At 40.1% G+C, this 20,386-nt stretch overlaps 1 protein-coding gene across 9 annotated transcripts in view; it reads left to right on the plus strand.

Moving 5' to 3' along the window:
- The window catches only part of SYTL2 (synaptotagmin like 2), a gene marked incomplete at its 5' end in the record, with an annotated part of 70,674 nt that overhangs the window by 37,476 nt on the left and 12,812 nt on the right, over positions 1–20,386 (plus strand). The window contains 7 exons of one of the 9 annotated variants that reach the window (XM_080641741.1): positions 1,296–1,397; positions 3,386–3,439; positions 4,895–4,942; positions 13,894–13,988; positions 16,832–16,951; positions 18,252–18,421; positions 19,755–19,857. In XM_080641741.1, coding sequence (XP_080497867.1) covers positions 1,296–1,397; positions 3,386–3,439; positions 4,895–4,942; positions 13,894–13,988; positions 16,832–16,951; positions 18,252–18,421; positions 19,755–19,857 — 692 coding nt within the window. Of the gene's footprint in view, positions 1–1,295; positions 1,398–2,872; positions 3,440–3,714; positions 3,997–4,894; positions 4,943–13,790; positions 13,989–16,831; positions 16,952–18,251; positions 18,422–19,754; positions 19,858–20,386 lie in introns of those variants that run through there. The other 8 variants (XM_080641734.1, XM_080641733.1, XM_080641736.1 and 5 more) reach the window with 8 other exon arrangements.

Genomic DNA, 20,386 nt, shown 5'->3' on the forward strand with positions numbered 1-20,386 from the left:
TTAAAACAAGTAGGTGGAGTAAGGTGAGAGTAGAGGGGAACCTGGCTACAAAGGCACCACAATTTTGGTGAAAAGCCTGACACCTCTGACTTGTGGTTCAGCTCTCAACTAACCAATACCTCTATGTGCTCCTTGGGCGGGGGGAAGGGAGCTGAGGGGGAGTTTTGTGGTCAGATACTTTTGGAAATGCTGGGAGACTGCACATTATTAGCATTAAAGTCTCCAAGAAGGTCTGTAATGAGAACCCTTTTAAATTTGAACACAGAGCATCCAAGTCTAATTCATCTTAGAATCCATTTGCTGTAGAAAGCCTATTAACATTGGGCGGAACTGGGATGCATTTCCGTAAAGTATTGTCTAGAGAAATGGTTCCAAATTTATTGATTCATTAATGGAACTAGTCATTGGTTTAGCAAACATTTTTTTGAAGTGCCTCTTGCCAACCGCTTGTCTAGGCACTGAGAATATAGCAGTGATAAATGACAGTATGCAGACAGGGGTCATCCATGATGGAGTTTTTACTATGAAAATAGAACAATTAAGGACTGTCTAGAGAGATTTCTCGTAAGGTTATATGTATATATATATATATATATATATATATATATATATATATTCTGAGGTTATGCTCTTTTTCTTTCCTTTGGTCCTCCTTTTATAAAGAAAAGGCATTAGTAGGTGATAGAGCCACAACCACCTCTTTTTAAAATGCCTTAGTAAAATAAAAAGTTGACTGTCTCATGTCATTTTTCAATATTTTGATGGAAATTTTACGAGCTCATGAAACCCAAAAAGCCTACATCTGTTGATCTGGAGAATTCAGCCATCTGTGTATTCGATTATACGCAGATGTTAAACATCTGGATCCTGCCTTCTATGGTTTTCAGCTAATTTTTTTAATGCTTCTAAAACCATTTTGTGGCAATCTTCAAAAGCTAGAAATGAAGTGGAAAGATTCAAAGCCTGGCACAGAACAAATCATGTGCCTAAAATAGAGGTGTGGAAGACTGGAAGATCACATTTCTATTAATGTGGCAGTCTTGTTTCTGAATGATTTATGTTTGCAAATATTTTTTGACCAAGAACATCATTTTGGTGTTTTTTTTAAGGACCTCCTATTCATGAAGAAGTTTTATTTTCTTCTGTGAAGTGTTTCATAGAGTAAACAAAAGTATAGAGGCGTATGGCATAATGCCTCCTTTTAACCTACCGTTTTCATATCCATTGGTTATTAAGAGTTTGGTGGTGTGTGTTTTTGGTATTGTGCAGTGTTCATCGGTTTTGTCTTACAACAGGTTCAGAGGAAGAACCCAGTCCTGTTTTGAAAACTTTGGAAAGGAGTGCTGCTAGGAAAATGCCTTCCAAAAGTCTAGAAGACATTTCATCAGATCCATCAAGTGAGAATACAGTTTGCCCCACTGCCCGTGCCCCCATCTAAGCTTAAAAATGCCTGTGTGCTCCTCTGTGGCCTCACTGCATGCTCTTGTGCACTGAAACCCCTAAGGGGGCTTAGCAGAGGAGAATGACCTTCCCAAGTGAGCCGAAGAGGCTGGAACTCGGCCTTTAAAGTAATGCCTGAGGTTTGGTTCCTGGAACACCAGGTTTCCTTGCATTGAAGAATCCCAGTTTGAGTGTTTACTCAAGTACAGCAAGTTTTAAAAGATAGTGGTAGCTAGTGATTCTAGTAGTAATAACTAACATTTATTGAGTAACGTGTGCCAAGACTTGGCTAAGTGTTTTATATGCATCATTTTATTTATCTGGCATAAGTAAACCCTGTGAAAGATAAGTTGTTAGCCCTATTTTATAGACGAGGACAGTGAAGCTCAGAGAGGCAAAGGAACTAGCTTAGTACCTCACAGCAGAGCCGGGACCCAAAATCAACAGAATGTTGTCAAGAGCATTTATGACAGTGTTGGATGTCTGATGAATTTTGCATGATATGAAGATGAATTAGTTCCTGGCTTTAAGGATTTTCCTTTCTCTTTTATCCCTTCTTTTCATGCATTTCTTTTTGATACTGGAACTCTAAGCCCAAAGACATGCAACACTTGAGGCATACTGTACCCCACTGGCTGCTGCTTTAATGGGTGAAGGATGTCTCGAGTACTAACATAGCACGTAATGAATATAGGGACTTGTGAGGCAGACAAAAGGATGTAGAAATAATGACTTCTAGGGGTTTTGTTCTTATTGTTATTAAGCTAAAATACACCCTCAGGATTACAGATGGTCATGAGAAAATTTATTGAGTGAAAGTTAACCATTGTCAAATTCATATGATCAAAAATGGACCATTGTTATGTTCAGAATACTTTTTATGCATCTGCAATTGAGACTAAGAAGTCAGAATTTAAAAAGGAAAAGAAAAAGCGAGGGTGGGGGTGGGGAGAGGGACACTCCACTAAATAATTTCTAAAAATTCAGATATTCCCAGGGCTCCGAAGGCAGTATTCCCAATTTGGCATGCAATCCTAACCCTGCCAAAGATCTTGGAATCTCAGGGTTGGAAGGGACCTTGAAGGTCACCCATTCCAAACTCCCCCCAATACAGGAATTCCCTCCAAAGCCTCTTCAACAGGTGGCCAACCCCCACATCCGCCTGAATGCTTGCAGGGAAGGCAGTCCGATCCTTTGTTAGGACAGCCCTGATTATTCTTCCGGATGTTGGTGATTGGGCCCTGAGGAGAGGAGAAAAAAAAACATCAACAAAACTTAGCAACAATTGTTCAATTTGGCAAACCTCTCATTTATGAAACATGGGGCTATTTCCATGGTGCAGCTTTAAAGTACTCAAGAATGTGTAGGGTTAAAAAAAAAAAAAATTATCACCAGCGGACGGGTATTCTTGCGCTCCCTTCCAAATACCGATACCCACACTCACTGTAGCCTGCCAAGATTCCACTTAGCAGCTGGTCCCCAGTCACATCTCTTCAAGTTGGCTTCCCAAGCAAGGCTCCCAGGGGCGTACACAAATGGTGATGGCGTGCACAGAAATGTTTGTTAGTGACCGTGCGCTTGGGAAGGTGTTAGTCATGGCTAGCATCTTACCCTTTCTAGAATAATAGAGAGGCTGTTGCAGCCCCGTGCTTTCTCCTGCTGCCCGCCGATTGCTTGCTCCGAACTAACCTCCTAACCCTCGGGAGTCCGTGTGCAGCAGTGTGCTGATGTAAGCTGCATCGGAGCTGAAATGGGAGCTCCTGCTATGGCACTGGCTCAAGTAGCTAATCTAAAGAGAAAGTATTTGGGGAGAGACATCTTGGTTGCACCCCTCACTGCATCTTGACTAATTGCTTCCAACTCCCGGGGCTTTCAGGGACAATCTCATTGTTCTTTCTCGCCCAGGGTCAGCCGTGTTAACCGTTTGTTAATTTCTCCTGAACAGATCAAGCAAAAATAGATAATCTGCCAGAAGAATTAGTACGTAGTGCTGAAGATGGTAAATATCTTTGTGTATCTGCATGTCTGTCTGTGTGTTAGGTTTTGGGTGGTTTGGGCAGTCACCGGGACACAGGGGTTGGATAAAATAGATACGTCATTTGCACTATGTGATGAATGGTGCCTAAGTTATTATAAAACGGTTCTGATTTGGTGCCTTTAATACTAACTGTTTGTATTCCCGAGGCTTCTGCTGGTGAGAGCATTGTGAGGATCGCCTCAGAGACCCTTGGGAAGCGAGGGTTTCTATAAATAGGAAATTGTATTTCCATGAGTAGGAGCTGATTTTTGCTACTCTGACCTGCAAAACTCCCTTTGAAGGCAGGAAGAGTACAGTGGGTTTCTGGGTTAGATTATTCTTGTATTTGATTCTTATGTCTCCACATATAGATCTTTCTGGGCATACCCAGTAAAGCTTTAAATTCAAAGGGAAGGGTCCCAGAACAAAAGTGGGGATCCTGCCTCCTCTCATGTAAATAACTACGAATAGATGGAGGGGAATAGTAACTGATTCTGGACATTAAGGAGTCAGAGATTCGAAGCTTGTCAGTGGATCAGGTATTATTTGGTTCAGCTATAAAATGAACAGGGTTAATAATGCCTTATGGGGGGGGATGGAAATGAGTTTGATATTTATAGCTCAGCATTGATGCGAATGTGTAATTTATATTTGTATGCTGGAATTTTGTTTTCTAAATTGCCTTCACTATAATAATAAAAATGTATATTCACCGAGCTTTCCCATAGAAAAGCAGCAAGAGATCCTTAGAGGTCATTTCTGACTTTTATGTAACAGACTTGTCTTTCTCATTTTATGTTTACAACAACCTCATTGAAATAGGTGGGGGAGGGCCTGGGCAGTGTGGCTCAGTTGGTTGGGCATCCTTCCGTGCACTGAAAGGTTGCAGGTTCAATTCCCAGTCAGGGTACATGTGGGCTCGATCCCCAGGAGGGGGTGTGCAGGAGTCACCCAATTGATGTTCCTTTCTCCCTCTCCCTTTCTATCTCTCTCTAAAAATTAATTTTAAAATCTATTTTAAAAAGAAAGAAGTAGGTGGGGCAGGGGTTTTAATCTTTGTTTTACAGTGAAGAAAAGCTCTGAGGAATTAGGTGACTTGTCTAAGATCCTAGTCAGTCCATGGGAGCGTAGGGACTAGAATCTCGGCTTCCTTACTCCTAGTCCAGTGCTCTTTCCAATTTAAAAGCTGTGGCTTTTAGTGAACTGAGGAAAGACTCTAAACAGCTCCAATGCTGGATGCAGGACTTCTAGTTGAACAGGAGACATTAAGAAGGCTAACGAAGAGTCATACGGGGGAAGGGATGAAAGCAAGTTGAAAGCCTGTCGGGTGTATTCTGCTATCTCAGCCATGAAACTGACATTTGAGCTTTACTTTCATGTCTCTTCTCATCCTTCTGTTAAAATGGTATTTATTCTCGATGTTGCTCTTCTGAGCAGATCAAAAAGCAGATCAGGAACCAGATACAAATGAACGCATGCCAGGAAGTGAGTAGCAGGTTCTTTCTCACAAATGACTATATGTTGCCACTGTACCTGGTGTGAAATATACTGAAATGACTAACCTCATTAATAACACAGCTTTATTGTTGGTACTAAACTCTTGCAGCTTAAAAAAACTATTTCATTCTGGCAAGGGTGGTATTAAAAACATTTTACTACTGTCTGTGTTGAAAGATTAATTGGTGGTTCTACTGAGAAAAGGTTATATATTTTTTAAAATTATTATATATATATAAATATATATATATATATATATATATATATATATATATATATATGTATGTTAATGCTGGATATTATCCTTTTGGCATTCTCTCTGTTCTTTGTGTCTTTGCTTAAAATGAAGTTAGCACCTTCCAATATCACTTGGCTTTTATTTTGCAGTATGATCTTTTTTTTTTTTTTTTTGCTAGTTATATATATTTTTTGTATTTTTTCCTTTATTGATTAAGGTATTACATATGTGTCCTGCAGTATGATCTTGAGTATTGGATCTCTGTGGCCTTTACACAAGACTGTAGATATGAAGTAATTTATAATTTATTAGGATCTAAGAAAGAACTGTACTTGACAGTTAGTATGTCAAATGGTTGTATATGCCTCTCTATACCTGTGGAAGCAAATTTTATGATGTACAGGATTTAAGCTCTGAGGTTTAAAACTGGATGCAAATAGTATATATTCAATATGTAAATCAAGTGAACATCTGAATCTTTTTAAAAAAATCTTTATTGTTAAGAGTATTACAGATGCCTTCCTCCTGCCGCCCCCCTCCCCCATTGCTCCCCTCCACCCAGGTCCTGCCCTGTCCCAGGCCTTCACCAACCTATTGTCTGTGTCCATAGGTGATGCATATATGTATTTAAGATCTTTGGTTAAACTCTTCCCACCACCCCTCCCTCTGAGATTCATCAGTCAGTATGTTTCATGTTTCCATGCCTCTGGTTCTATTTCATTCATCAGTTTATTTTGTACATTAGATTTCTTGTTCATTTATTTTGATTTTTAGATTCAGTTGTTGATAGATATGTATTTACTGCCATTTTATTATTCATATTTTTTTATCTTTTTTCTTCTTATTCCTCTTCTTAAAGAATACCCTTCATCCAGAGACAAATGGTAAGGGGGGGGGCAGTTAGAGAGCAACCAAAGGACTTGTATGCATGCATATTAGCATAACCAATGGGCACAGACACTGGGGCGGTGGGGGCTTGCCCGGGGTGGGAATGGCTGGGAGGGGGGGGCAATTGGGGAAAAAGGAGACATATGTAAAACTTTAGACAATAGTAATAATAAAAAAGAATACCCTTCAAAATTTCATGTAATACTGGTTTGGTAGTGATAAGCTTCTTTAACTTTTTCTTATCTGTGAAGCTCTTTATCTAACCTTCAATTCTAAATGATATCTTTGCTGGGTAGAATAATCTTGGTTGTGGGTCCTTGCTCTTCATCACTTTGAATATTTCTTGCCATTCCCTTCAGGCCTGGAAGGGTTCTGTTGAGAAATCAACTGACAGTCATATGGATGCTCCCATGTATGTAACTACTTCTAAGATTCTCTCTTTGTCTTTAACCCTTGGCATTTTATTTTATTTTTAAATTTAATCTTTATTGTTCAGATTATTACAATTGTTTCTCCTTTTTCCCCCCATAGCTCCACTCCACCTGGTTCCCACCCCACCCTTTGCCCTTACCTCCCCCACACTGTCCTCATCAATAGGTGTACGATTTTTGTCCAGTCTCTTCCTGCACCCCCCCATACCCCTTTCCCCCTGAGAATTATCAGTCCACTCCCTTTCTATGCCCCTGATTCACCAGTTTATTCTGTTCATCAGATTTTTAATTCACTTGATTTTTAGATTCACTTGTTGATAGATATGTATTTGTTGTTCATAATTTTTATCTTTACTTTTTTCTTCTTCCTCTTCTTAGAGAATACCTTTCAGCATTTCATGTAACTGGTTTGGTGGTGATGAACTCCTTTAGCTTTTTCTTATCTGTGAAGCTCTTTATCTGCCCTTCAATTCTGAATGATAGCTTTGCTGGGTAGAGTAATCTTGGTTGTAGGTTCTTGCTATTCATCACTTTGAATATTTCTTGCCACTCCCGTCTGGCCTGCATAGTTTCTGTTGAGAAATCAGCTGACAATCGTATGGGTGCTCCCTTGTAGGTAATTAACTGTTTTTCTCTTGCTGCTTTTAATATTCTCTCTTTGTCTTTTGCTCTTGGCATTTTAATTATGATGTGTCTTGGTGTGGTCCTCTTTGGATTCCTTTTGTTTGGGGTTCGGTGCGCTTCCTGGACTTGTAAGTCTATTTCTTTCACCAGGTGGGGGAAGTTTTCGGTCATTATTTCTTTCAATAGGTTTTCAGTATCTTGCTCTCTCTCTTCTTCTGGCACCCCCATAATTCTGATGTTGGTACGCTTGAAGTTGTCCCAGAGTCTTCTTACACTATCTTCAACTTTTTGGATTTTTTTTTCTTTTTTCTTTTCCGGTTGAGTGTTTTTTGCTTCTTTGTATTTCAAATCTTTGACTTGATTCTTGCGTTCCTCTAGTCTGCTGTTGGGTCTCTGTATAATATTTTTTATTTCAGTCAGTGTATGTTTAATTTCTAGTTGGTCCTTTTTCATATCTTCGAGGGTCTCGTTATATTTATCGGCCTTTTCTAGGATATTCTTGAAAAGCCTTATAACCGTTGTTTTGAATTCTATATCCAATCGTTTGTTTTCCTCCATTTCTTTCGTTTGTGATCTGTTTTTTTGATGCCACATTTTCACTGCTTCCCTGAGTTGGTAGGGTAAATTTGTGTGCTAGGTTTCCTATATGGCCCAGTGGGTCGGCCTCCCCAGTTAACCTGAGGTGGACACTCTTGGTGCACCCCTTTGTGGACTGTGTGTACAGCCTCGTTGTAGTTAAGTCTTGATTGTTGTTGGTATCACTGGGAGGAATTGACCTCCAGGCCAGTTGGCTGTGAGGATCAGCTGTGTCTACACTGGGAGATTTTCGGTGCTGGAGACAGCCTTATAGGATTAGCCTTGCCAGATTGCAAAAGCCTCTGTGCTCAGCTTGGATGGGGTGGAGTCTCAGGACGGAGCAGACAGTCTTGGCTTCCCGTCAGCCCTGCCCTTGCGCGCGAGTCTCCAGACCTCTGCCTTACGCGGTTCCCGAGTTTCCGCCTTACAGTCCAGATTCTCCCTGTAAGAGCATGGGTCCCCAGGGGCTCACCCGCCTGGAACTGCGGTTCAGTGCAGTTGGAACTGGGGTTCAATGCAGTCAGGAGCTTCCGACTCCCTTCCGCTAGGGCAGGGGTGGGCAAACTTTTTGACTCGAGGGCCACAATGGGTTCTTAAACTGGACCGGAGGGCCGGAACAAAAGCATGGATGGAGTGTTTGTGTGAACTAATATAAATTCAAAGTAAAGGAGCGGAGGGGAGAGCAAGAGAACCGGATAGAACAGCCGGATCCGGCTTGCGGGCCGTAGTTTGCCCAAGGCTGCGCTAGGGATAGCCTGTGGTAACCTCCACAGTCAGTCTTTGTGTGTACTCACACCTCCAGACCCCTGCCACCGCAGCTCCCCTGAGTTTCTGAGTCTCCGAGTCTCCGTGTGCCTTTCTCTCTACCTGACAGTACAAACTCCCCCTGTATGAGCCTGGGTCCACGGGGTTTCGCCCGGAACTGAGGTTCAGTGCAGTCGGAACTGGGGTACAGTGCAGTCGGGTGCTTCCTTCCCCCTCTTGCCAGAGAAAACCAGCCAGGCTCTCCGCCGCCCTTCCTCTCTGCGCGCACGTGTCTCCGTACCTCAGCCCTTTGCCGCTCCTTCTCCATGAGCTTTCCTCTTTCCTTCTAGTTGTAGAATTTCCACTCAGCCAGCTTTCCTGTGGTTCTGGATGGTGTCTGTTCTGTCTTTTAGTTGTAGTTTTGAAATTGTTGTGCGGGGCAGCAGTTTAGGTGCTTACCTATGCCGCCATCTTGGTTTCTCCAACCCTTGGCATTTTGATTATGATGTGTGTTAGTATGGGCTTCTTTGTGTTTCTCTGGGACTCTCTGTGCTTTCTGGACTTGTAAGTCTATTTCTTTCATTAGGTAGGGGAAGTTTTCTGTCATTATTTCTTCAAATAGGTCTTCAATATCTTACTCTCTCCCTTCTCCTTCTGACATCGCCATAATGCAAATGTTGGTACACTTGAAGTTGTTCCAGAGGCTCCTTACACTATCTTCATATTTTTGGATTTTTTTGCTCTTCTGATTGAGGGTTTTTTGCTTCCTCATAGTCCAAATTGTTGATTTAATTCTCGGAATCATCTACTGTTGAATCCCTGTAAATTATTCTTTATTTCAGTTAATGTGTGCTTATTCTGACTGGTCTTTTTTCATATCTTTGAAATTCTCCCTAAGATCCTTGAAAGTCTCACTAAGTCCCTTGAAGCTCTCATTAAGATCCTTGAGCAAGCTTATAACCATTGTTTTGAACTCTGTATCCAGTAGTTTCCTTGCTTCCATTTCTTCCAGTGGCTCAGCCTCCCCAGTCACCTGAGCTAGGCACTCTAGGTGCACCCCTGTGTGGGCTGTGTGCACTCTTGTTGTAGTTGAGCCTTGATTGCTATTGGTGTCACTGGGAGTACTTGACCTCCAAGCCAAGTTGCTTGTGGATATGTAGAGCTGTAATCTGGTATGGCCTGAAGCTGTCCACAGGGTGCACTGGCTCTGAAGTCTTCCGGAAGTTGCAAAGTCAGCCACTGCCTGGGGCCACCCAGTAGGAGCTACAGAGAGATCTGCAGATGCCTGCTATTTGTATTTGGCTTAGACATGCCCAGACAAAGCCCAGCTGTGAAGCAAGGCAGGCTGGTGCTAGTGCAGGGTCTTTGGCTTCTTATTGATAGGTTTGGGGCATGCTAATGCCTGCTGCTGCTTATTTGAGAGATTTTAGAAAAGACTGAAGCCTAAGCCAGGACAGGCCATTCATATGGAAAAGAAGCTGAAAACAGCTTGGGTGGGGCTGCAAATTGAGTGGGGTCTTAGGAAATCAGCAGGGTGGAGTGAGCATTGAGGGCTGCAAACAGTGTGGGCCATGATGCTGGAAACTTAGATATGGCTACAGGTCAGCTCTCCAATGAGGGAGGTGTCAGCATAGGAACAATGACCCCTGATAGCACCTCTGTCTGGGAGAAAGCTGCCCCCGAGTTCCTGCCCCGATACCCCTGGCACTGGAACTCAGAGGAAGCGGGACCATGTAAGTCTGTGTGCTGGCCCTTTAAGAGGAACTGCTGGGTGTCCAGCTGCCTCCATGTCAGTCAGGCACAATCCCTGCTGATTTTCACAGCCCAGAGTTATGGGGACTTCTCTTCCCAGCTCTGGAACCCTGGGCTGGGAGTCTGGTGTGGGACTGGGATCCCTTTCTTCTCAGGGGAGGCCTCTGTAGCCAAGATATCCTCCCGATTGAAAAACACTCTACCATCTTGTTTCTCTCCACCTGAACATCTGAATCTTAAGAAATAAATGTTCAGTTGTAGTGGTTAATGTCATCAGCTAATTAATATTCACCACCAAGCAAAGATTATGATTCTTCACTCTTTTCCATTCAATCTTAAGATTGCTGAACATTTTAACTGTGACTATAATTGAAAGGTGTTTGTGGGCCTAGCAAAGCATATGGATATGCATTTGTGTCTCCTTAGCTCCCCAGTTTGTCAGTGTCATGATTGTAGGCACTGGAAGTCTGAAGATGATACACATGCCTGCCCCCAGGTGTCCAGGGGATTTTTAATAACAGTTTCCCAGCATTCTTTGGATGTGCTCCTAAGTCCTCATGAGAAGAGCAGCTTAAATGAAAGAGCCATTAGAGGAACAAAGTGCCAATGCTAGAAGGCAGTGACATCTTGTCTGAAATCTGAAACTTTGCTCACGAGGTCCTCCTGCCGGAGGTGAAGGTGCTGAGCTTTAGCACACGGTCTGACAAATTCTTAAGAACCACCCAGGGGAAAAGGCAGTCCAGGCTCTTGTCCTTGGTGTTAGTCTCTGTCTGGCTGCTGCAGAGGAAACCAGACCTCTGTCCTTCAGGGGTGGCAGGTAAAGAGACTTTTCCTGATGCTTTTGAACTGGCAGATACTGAAAACAGCATCTGATTTCATTTTGCTGTTTTGTTCAACATTTAGCCTGAGGAGTGAAAACAAAGTATAGAGATGTATCTATACACAGCTATATAGATGTAGATGTATATATAGGTATAGCTATATAACCAATGTATCTACATCTTCATTTGTGGCCTCCTGATGAGCTTGGTTATTGGTTAAGGCAAATAGGCTAATCATGGGGTAAATTCTGGATCAAGTCTCTCTCTATTTAAAAAAATTATTTAAAAAAATATTTTTATTGATATCAGAGAGGAAGGGAGAGGGGGAGAGAGATAGAAACATCAATGATGAGAGAGAACCATTGACTGGCTGCCTCCTGCACACCCCACACTTGGGATTGAGCCTGCAACCTGGGCATGTGCCATGACCAGGAATCCAACTGTGACCTCCTGGTTCATAGCTCAACACTCAACCACTGAGTCACACGAGCCAGGCCAATTCTCTCTTTTTTATGATATTTTCCAATTTTTTTTCTAGTGAAGAATGTATTCTTACCACACAAGACAAAATGAAATATATGATCTGTACACCTAAAAATAATATAATATTGAATGTCAACTTTAATTTGAAAAACTTAAAAAAATTTTTAAAAATGATTTCCTGAAAAAAATGAAATATATGATCAAAACATAAATAACTAAAGACCAATAAATGTGAGTATGTTTGAGTAGTGGATATATACTTTGAAAATAATAGGGAGCAGTGTTGTGATAAAAAGGTTTTGCATAGTCTTTGGGCTCTCCTCTGCCCTCCTGGGACCTAATCTTACACTGCTTATGTGATAGTCACCGAATAGACACACATACACATTATTGCTTAATGGGAAGTGATTAAAGTGGTTATCATCTTGTGATATACCACAAATGTTTTTTTGATACATTTGTAAGCCTAAGGCTAGGTGAGAACTACTATGTGAATAAGCAAATATTTAATATGTGTAGTTTAGTTTTCATTTTCCTTCAATTAGATTTCATTTAACTAAAAATAAATTTAGCTAATGCTTAGAGCTGAATTTGAGCCTTTTGAGTTATGTATAGAACTATAAGTTGATTTTTATTCACTTTCCTAGTATAGCTTTCAATGATAAAGTCAATATATTTGTATCACATTGTAAAGTTAACTTAAAGAATCTCTTTCAGATAATATTTATTTGTTTATCAAATCTTGTATAGGGCCTACTATGTGCCAGGCACTGTTCGAAGTATCTTGAAAAATGTGAACTCATTCAAATATAAAAGCTCTAAATTCACCACAAAAATAGCTTCAACATTGTGATTCTTAGACAAAGGAAAAAAATAGCTTTCTAACTAGAGTTACACAAATTAAGAATAGAATTTGTCATCCTATTGTGACTTCCATACATATGTTTACTATATCAGAAAGAAACTGTATTCTACATTTTTATATTAAATTCTTAGAATATCCTAACTTGAATCATTCAAACTTGGCCTTGGGTATCTCTATTGAAAATTCTTTGAATTGACAGGTATCTAATATGTGGAATCTAAAAAAACAAAATAAACAAACGAGCAGATTAGAAACAGACTCATAGATACAGAGAATATTTTGACGGTTGCCAGAGAGGAGGGGAAATGGGGGATTGGGTGAAAAAGGTGAAGAGATTAAGAAGTGCAAATTGGTTGTTACAGAATAGTCACAGGGATGCAAAGTACTGCATAGGGAATATAGTGAATAATATTATAATAACTATGGTATCAGATGCATACTAGATTTGTTAGGGTAATTCAAAAATTATATAAATGTCTATTTACTGGGTTGTATACTTGAAACTTACATCAACTATAATTGAAAAGTAAAAAATTATAAAAAAATAATTGCTATCTTCAGAGAGTAATTAGTTTTGAAATTGTAATGATCTTTCATGGTACTCTCCACACTCGCTAAAAAACAAACAAACCTTCTCTTAGACCAGTGGTTCTCAACCTTTCTAATGCTGCGACCCTTTAATACAGTTCCTTATGTTGTGGTGACCCCCAACCATAAAATTATTTTCGTTGCTACTTCATAACTGTAATTTTGCTACTGTTATGAATCGTAATGTAAATATCTGTGTTTTCCGATGGTCTTAGGTGACCCTGCTAGCGGTTCTCAACCTGTGGGCTGCGACCCACAGGTTGAGAACCGCTGCTGTAGAGTCTAAGACCATCGGAAAACTCAGATATTTACATTACGATTCATTAACAGTAGCAAAATTACAGTTATGAAGTAGCAACGAAAATAATTTTATGGTTGGGGGTCACCACAACATGAGGGAACTGTATTAAAGGGTCGCATCATTAGAAAGGTTGAGAACCACTGTCTTAGACACTCAACGTCCAGGACACGTTTATGACTGAGTTGTGTACAAAGATCCTTGCTGTCTGATGAAATAGTTTTTTTAGCCTGAAGCATGTTAAAAATATAAATATCTCAAGGAGATGAACCACTAAATTATAGATTGTGGGATTCAAAACTGATGTGAAAAAATAAGTTAAAACCAATTCTCATTGACAGCATGTTTTAATATAATTCAAATCCAGCTCCAGGTTCAAGAAAAACTATTTGTTTTTCAATTACTTTTTATTTTCTACTTGGTTTAACTCCTTGCTCTTTTTTCTATATAATTAATTTATGAAAACTGCATGCTGCTTACCGTATGGTCCTGTGCATGTGAAGTACGGTGCCTTTAACCTTTTTACAGAAACATCTCTGTTCACTGATGGAAGAAAAGTGTGTTTTCAACCTATGCCTGTGTTTGTCTGACAATTGTAAAGATAATTTTGAACAGAAATGCTGCTGTTTAGTTTCCACAGTGCCTTCACAGCCTGATAATCAGTTTTCCCACCCCGACAAACTCAAAAGGATGAGCAAGTCTGTTCCAGCATTTCTCCAAGATGAGGCAAGTTTATCTTTTGTACCTTCAGAAAAATGGAACCAAATAAGTGGATTTGTTCTGCCAAGATTGGTGTGTGTGTATTCAGCCATGGCAGGGACTGGAGGTCAGCAGGACTGACCCTTGCCTTTCATATCAATAGAGGTAGTGTTGTTGATCCTGGAAAAAGGCAAGGCATGTCTCATTTGATTCAAACAGTAACTCCTTTTGGTAGTGAAGTCAAATTGCATAGATTTGGGAATGTGACTTTTGTTTCAGAGTGGGTACAAAATAAGGAATCTAGGCAGAAATATGTTAGCATGGACTAACAACTCCTTTGTAGTTTAGAGTACAGTTGTTTTGTGAAAACTTAATCTTGGTTGCATGACTCACTTGAAAACATTTGTTAAAATAGTAAAGTAAAAAATGACAGAGTGAACTTTAAGGATATCTATATACATTATCTTATTAATCCTCCAACAACCCTAGAAGGTGGGCAATATCATTATCCCCAGATATTCAGATGGGGAAACAGACTAAGAGAGGTGAAGTAACCTCACTCAGCTAGAAAGGTGTTGAACCAGGGCTGGAGCCCAGATCTGACTCCCATGCTATTAACTACTAACATGACTATTCTATTATCTACTACTCATTGAGTACCTAGGAAGTGCCAGGCATTTGATATTGATTCTGTTACCTAACTCTCACTAACTAAATGTGGTACTATTTTCTCCATTTTATAAAAGAAGAGGGAGCCTCAGAGAGGTTAAGCAACTTTCTCAAAATCCAACAGCTACTAAAAAGTAGAACTGTAACTCAGGTCCTTTGACTTAATTAAGACTTAAAGTTCTTGTAGCCAGGTAATTCAGAGTCAGAGGTTTGGAGTCAGACATTCCCAGTCCTGGCTATGCTGCTAATTTGCTGTGTGATTATGGACAAGTTCCTTAACTTCCCTGAATCTAGTTTCTTAGTACCTCCCTCATTAAGTTGCGAGAAGTCAGTGATATAGTGTGAGGAAAGCTCACAGCACCGTGCCTGACACATGGTGAGTACCCAATACATGTTAGCTATTACTATCAGCAGTTTGGGTCTGATTTTTGATGGAGAAATATAAAGCTTCATCCTCATGCATTTTATTCATAGACAGAATGTGAGCAAAGCTCTGGATAACACATACTAACTAGTACATTACACCTTGCCTCCCCACTTTGTGGGCACCAGTCTTGGGTCTTAGATGAGCTGTATCTACAGTCAGTCAGTCTTGAATATTTTTCAGAGCCCACATTACACTTACTTTGGGAAGAACCACTCATTTTTTTAACCTAGTTCATTGGCTGGAAGCCAACGGTAGACACCTCATGAAGTTCCTGGTCTTGATTGGTCATATGAGTTAATCATATAATAACTTGAGAGGCAAATAATACCAGTTCCTGGTTTTTTTATTTTTGTCCTTCCTTTAGTTTTAACCTGTTCCTCGGCTCCACACAAAAGAGTCCAAATCATTTGAGTGTGCATCGGACATGCCAAGTTAAGCTGTATCATTTTACCTTTCAAAGGACATGGGGTTGGACGGAATGTTATAGGAAGTGGAGATGAAATCAGGCCTTGCTCCTTTGTCCACGGTCCCTTTGAGGCTTAGCATCAATGATATGTGTTGAGTGCCAACTATGTGAAAATTCGTGGTCCAGGTCAACAAGACAGGGTCCCATCCTTCCAATAATTCACTAATGATCTGATATACTAGATCAAATGTCGTACATGCTGTAATAGAGGGAAATGGACTGTAAGCATGTGGGAGGAGAGTGTGACAACAGAGACATTGTAAAGGTTTGGATTTTTGTTTGATCTTTGAGGTTTTTTTTTCCTCATCCATATAAGTCATAAGTTTTGTGTGTTTTTTTAATTCCTTTCTTAATCAGCACTATTTAATACATAATTGCATGGCCCTGGAATATGTCAGCATGAACTAACTACTCCATAAAGGTGCTGCTCTAATCCCAGAAGCCACTGAACTGCCCCACAAACTCTCTAACCCCCAAAGGAGATCATTCTGAATCATGAATTTTTAAAAAACTACCATCTAATACACTTTAGACCTAAATATAATAAAATTTATTATTGCCATTTTTCTTTCTTGACCCAAGTAAATATTTCCTGGGACATATATACATATATAATAAGTATCGTGTTGTTATTCACCCCCTCCCACATTAAGTGTGTTATTCCCCCCCGGCACACATTAAATGTGTTAAAAATTTAATGTGGGTAGAATGCATAATTTAATATACTTCCCTAGCGCAGCAAAAAGATAAGCACAGTATCACTATTGAAATACATGAGAGGTGACTTCAGATTTTTAAAATACTCACTTTTTGTTGAAACAGAGAAGACTAGCATTTATTTGTCCTAGTTTGATTTTTAGGGAAGTTAAGTTTATGTTAATAATGAGAGGAATTAAGCATGACATTTTATGTCTTGACAGTAAAACTTAGAGCTTTTATTGTCTGAGTAAAGTTAATTTCTCATATATATCAGTAAAGTTCTTAAAGAAACATAAGTATGTTATATTGAGAGAGCAGCGAGCAGCTCACAGTAGTACTGTCTTCTGATGCACCTCAGGGCCCCTTGTAGGTGAAAAAAGAAAAATCACTGTTATTTTGTAGCTAAGCTCTGCTCTCCTTCTTAGGTGAGGTCCAAGGCAGCCCGCCCACCCTGAATCCCATTCCCTGGCAATTAGCACTAGTGTCCCTGGACCTTGAGAAATGTCATAGATCAATGCGATACCAAGATATTACCTTTGTCTAAACAGAGATTCTGATCTGGACTCATTCTGAATTTAAACTGTGTATATATTATATGATGTTTTGTAGAGTGATGACAGAGAAACAGACACAGCGTCAGAAAGCAGTTACCACCTCAGCAGGCACAAGAAGAGCCCAAGCTCTCTAACCAATCTTAGCAGCTCCTCTGGCATGACGTCCTTGTCTTCTGTATGTAAACAAAGGCTCCGTGTTAATATCTCGCCACTTCTGCGAACTCGCTCTGCCACGCTCCTGCTACTGTACAATGGCCTCCTGTTGTGTTTCTCAGATTCCAAGGGCATGAGCTTTTTCTCTCACCCACCATTAGCTGCTGGCTAGCTAAATTCTCCATTTTCTTTTCTTTTCTTTTTTTTTTTTAAGCATAAAGGTTCATATCCATTACAAATCAATATGGTTTTTTGAAGGTAAGGACTATAAAAATAAACCTAGATTACCAACAAAATGAACCACTGAATTTTTCTGTGCAAAATGGGTAACTATGATCAAGTCTGCTTGTATCAGATACACTTTTATATACCATTGGCAGACATAGAATTGTATCTCCCTTTTTTTAGGAAGCCTGTTGGGTAAAAGTACGGATTCACATAAAAGAATAGGAGAGGTGGTTCTTTGCCTTATAAAAGGATTCTGAACAGGGTTTTCAAAGCAAAGCTCCCTAAGTGTGGTTGTTTCACAAAGAACTTCTTTCATAAAGTGAGGTAGTTCTGTGTGCATGTAGCATGTGTGTAGAAATATATATATATGTAAATATATCTGCATACACTAATCCAGATATTTCCCTGATATACATATACATGCACATGCACATATCTTGCCAGCTATGCTAAACAAATGATAAACCTGTGATTAAATACTTAATAGCCTCACATTTCTCAGACTGCTTTTTTAGAACCTATTTAAGTTGAATTTCTGCTGACAACAATCTAATACATGGTCTTGGAAGGCTTTAAACTCCCTTCATCAATCATCCATTTTCTACCCTTCCTGACCTCTAAAAGCGTATGGCTCAGTAAGCATTTTCCTGGATTCAGCGGATGGGTAACATAGCAAAATTCCTTCTTAGTGCCTTGGAAATTTGATAGAGCAACGTGTCACTGTGATTTGTGTGCCTGGGGTTTCTCACATCCCCTTTCTTTAACATTTTAAATACTAAGCATGCCTAAAAATGGAACTCTGGAAACCCCTTACCCTAAAATCACCCTGCTGCGAAAGGAGCCAGCAGCATCTATGGAACTTTGCATTTCACTTCTCACCTATGTCTCGTAGAGGCAATTTTTTTAAAAACACTAGTTATGTCGTGTATATCACGTCAGGTTATCTGTGTTGGCAGGTCTTTATGCCATATCAAATTAGCTGCTTTTATATGCAAACTCGTGAAATAATGGCAAGCAAGAATTATAGCCATGATCCCTGTGTTGAGTTCAAGCATGAGATAGAGACAAACCCTGCATGTTTCCAATGCTCTCAGGTGAGCGGCAGTGTGATGAGCGTTTACAGTGGAGACTTTGGCAATCTGGAGGTGAAAGGAAGTATCCAGTTCGCAGTTGAGTATGTGGACTCTTTGAAGGAGCTGCATATCTTTGTGGCCCAGTGTAAAGACTTAGCCGCCGCAGACATTAGAAAACAACGTTCAGACCCGTAAGTACATTTGACATTACTATTTTCTCCTAGTGAATCTTGTAGAAATCATGAAGGAAAGAATGGAATTGAAGGGAGGGGATGTGTAAGACTCTGTGAAAAGCAATGTTTGAAAGAAGTGGTGGCAGGGGGAATGCTGTCTTATTTACTTCATATATTCACATGCCAAACTTATGAAATTGCAGAAATGTCAGAGAAGCCCAAAATGTTTCAGGTTGGGAGGAACTTTTGAGGTCATCTTGTCCAGGTCCTTCTTTCGACCAATAAAGAAACAAGGGCAAGAGAAGATAAGCAGCCTGTCTATGTAAATTCAGACAGTCAGTGGCAAAATGAGGAATGAGGGCTGGAACCTTGGTCTCTTTCCACGGCACTCTCAAAACTGCCTCCAAAATTAGGAACATGTGGGGTATACTTCCTAATGTTCAGTGGTGCAGAATCAGTTAAGATTCTCAAATGAGGTAGTTTCCATATTGAAATTATATCCTGCAGAAGCACTGTAGGGGGGATTACCAATTCATCTTTAGATCATAGATTTAATTGCATTTCAGTTTATTTGCAAAAGTGGAATGGTATTCCCCACTCATCCCTATGCAGAAGTCTGATTCATAATTATTTTGCTAGCATAAGCCCAATCTTTTTTCCTTTTGTTACAAAAACAACTGAGCCCAACATCCTTTTTTTTTTTCCACATTGAATATGGCTTGAATAGGTGCATGCTAAGATTAATTTTATTTCAAAAAACAGTCACAAAAACTTTTAAAAATAATTCCACAATGCCCTAGACAGTTTGGCTCAGTGGATAGAGCATCGGCCTGTGGACTGAAAGGGTCCTGGGTTTGATTTGGGTCAAGGGCACATACCTTGGTTGCAGGCTCCTCCCTGTCCTGTGCCCTGGCCGAGCTTGTACAGGAGGCAACGAACCAGTTGATGTGTTTCTTTCACATTGATGTTTTTCTCTGTCTTTCCCTCTCTCTTCTACGCTCTCTAAAAAACAGTGGAAAAATATCCTTGGGCGAAGATTAACAAAATAATAATAATAATTCTGCAAGCACCAAAGCCTTTCTTAATAGAAAGGAAGCCAGTGGAATTAAGCACTGTTAGAGGTCTGTAGGACTCCCCTCCCCGCTCTGACGTAAGGCCAAAAGAAAGGAATTCATGACCAATTCCACTAAAATAGCTTTAAACTTTTAGTATAAAGGTGTTGGTGGAACATTTGCTTTTCTCATTATGAAAGACTTATTTCTGTCAATTTCCAATGCATTTTTAAAAGCAGAGGTGGAAATATCACTTTTAATTTTCTCTGACCTTCTTGTCTGTTCATTTCTCCTTTTAGATATGTAAAGACTTACCTGTTACCAGACAAGGGCAAAATGGGCAAGAAGAAAACATTTGTTGTGAAGAAAACTTTGAATCCTGTGTATAACGAGATACTGCGGGTATCTATGAACTCTAGATTGGGAAAATCCTAAATGGTGACCTATATGTTTATCTAGCCATATCTTCTTAAGTAGTATCTCTACAGATGAAGTCAGTTGCCCAGAGAGGAGAAGGAAAGAATCAACATTTTCTGAGAAACCGCTTTGTATGAGATGATATGCCATGAATGTTGTACGCATTATCTCATTCACTCCCTATGTACCCTGCTGGGCGGGTATTATTATCTGTATCTCATAAGATGCGGCAAATGAAGCTTAGAGAAATAAAGTAACTTGCTCAAGGATACGCAACTGATGAAGTTGAGCATTGCAACCAAAATGATCTAAAAAGCATAATTCTGATCGTGGTATTTCTCTGCTTAAGAGCTTTTAGGATTCCCTTTACCCTTAGGGTCAACTCCATCCTTACCCTGCACACCAGTCCCTTCACAACCTGAGCTCCCGCCTCATCTCTTCACGGTCATAGTCTTTGTTCAGGATACCCTGATTCCTTTCTGTTCTTTGGAAGAACTACATTTTCTCACACTGC

This window comes from Plecotus auritus (genome assembly GCF_963455305.1).
Source record: "Plecotus auritus genome assembly, chromosome: 9".
NCBI lineage: Eukaryota > Metazoa > Chordata > Mammalia > Chiroptera > Vespertilionidae > Plecotus > Plecotus auritus.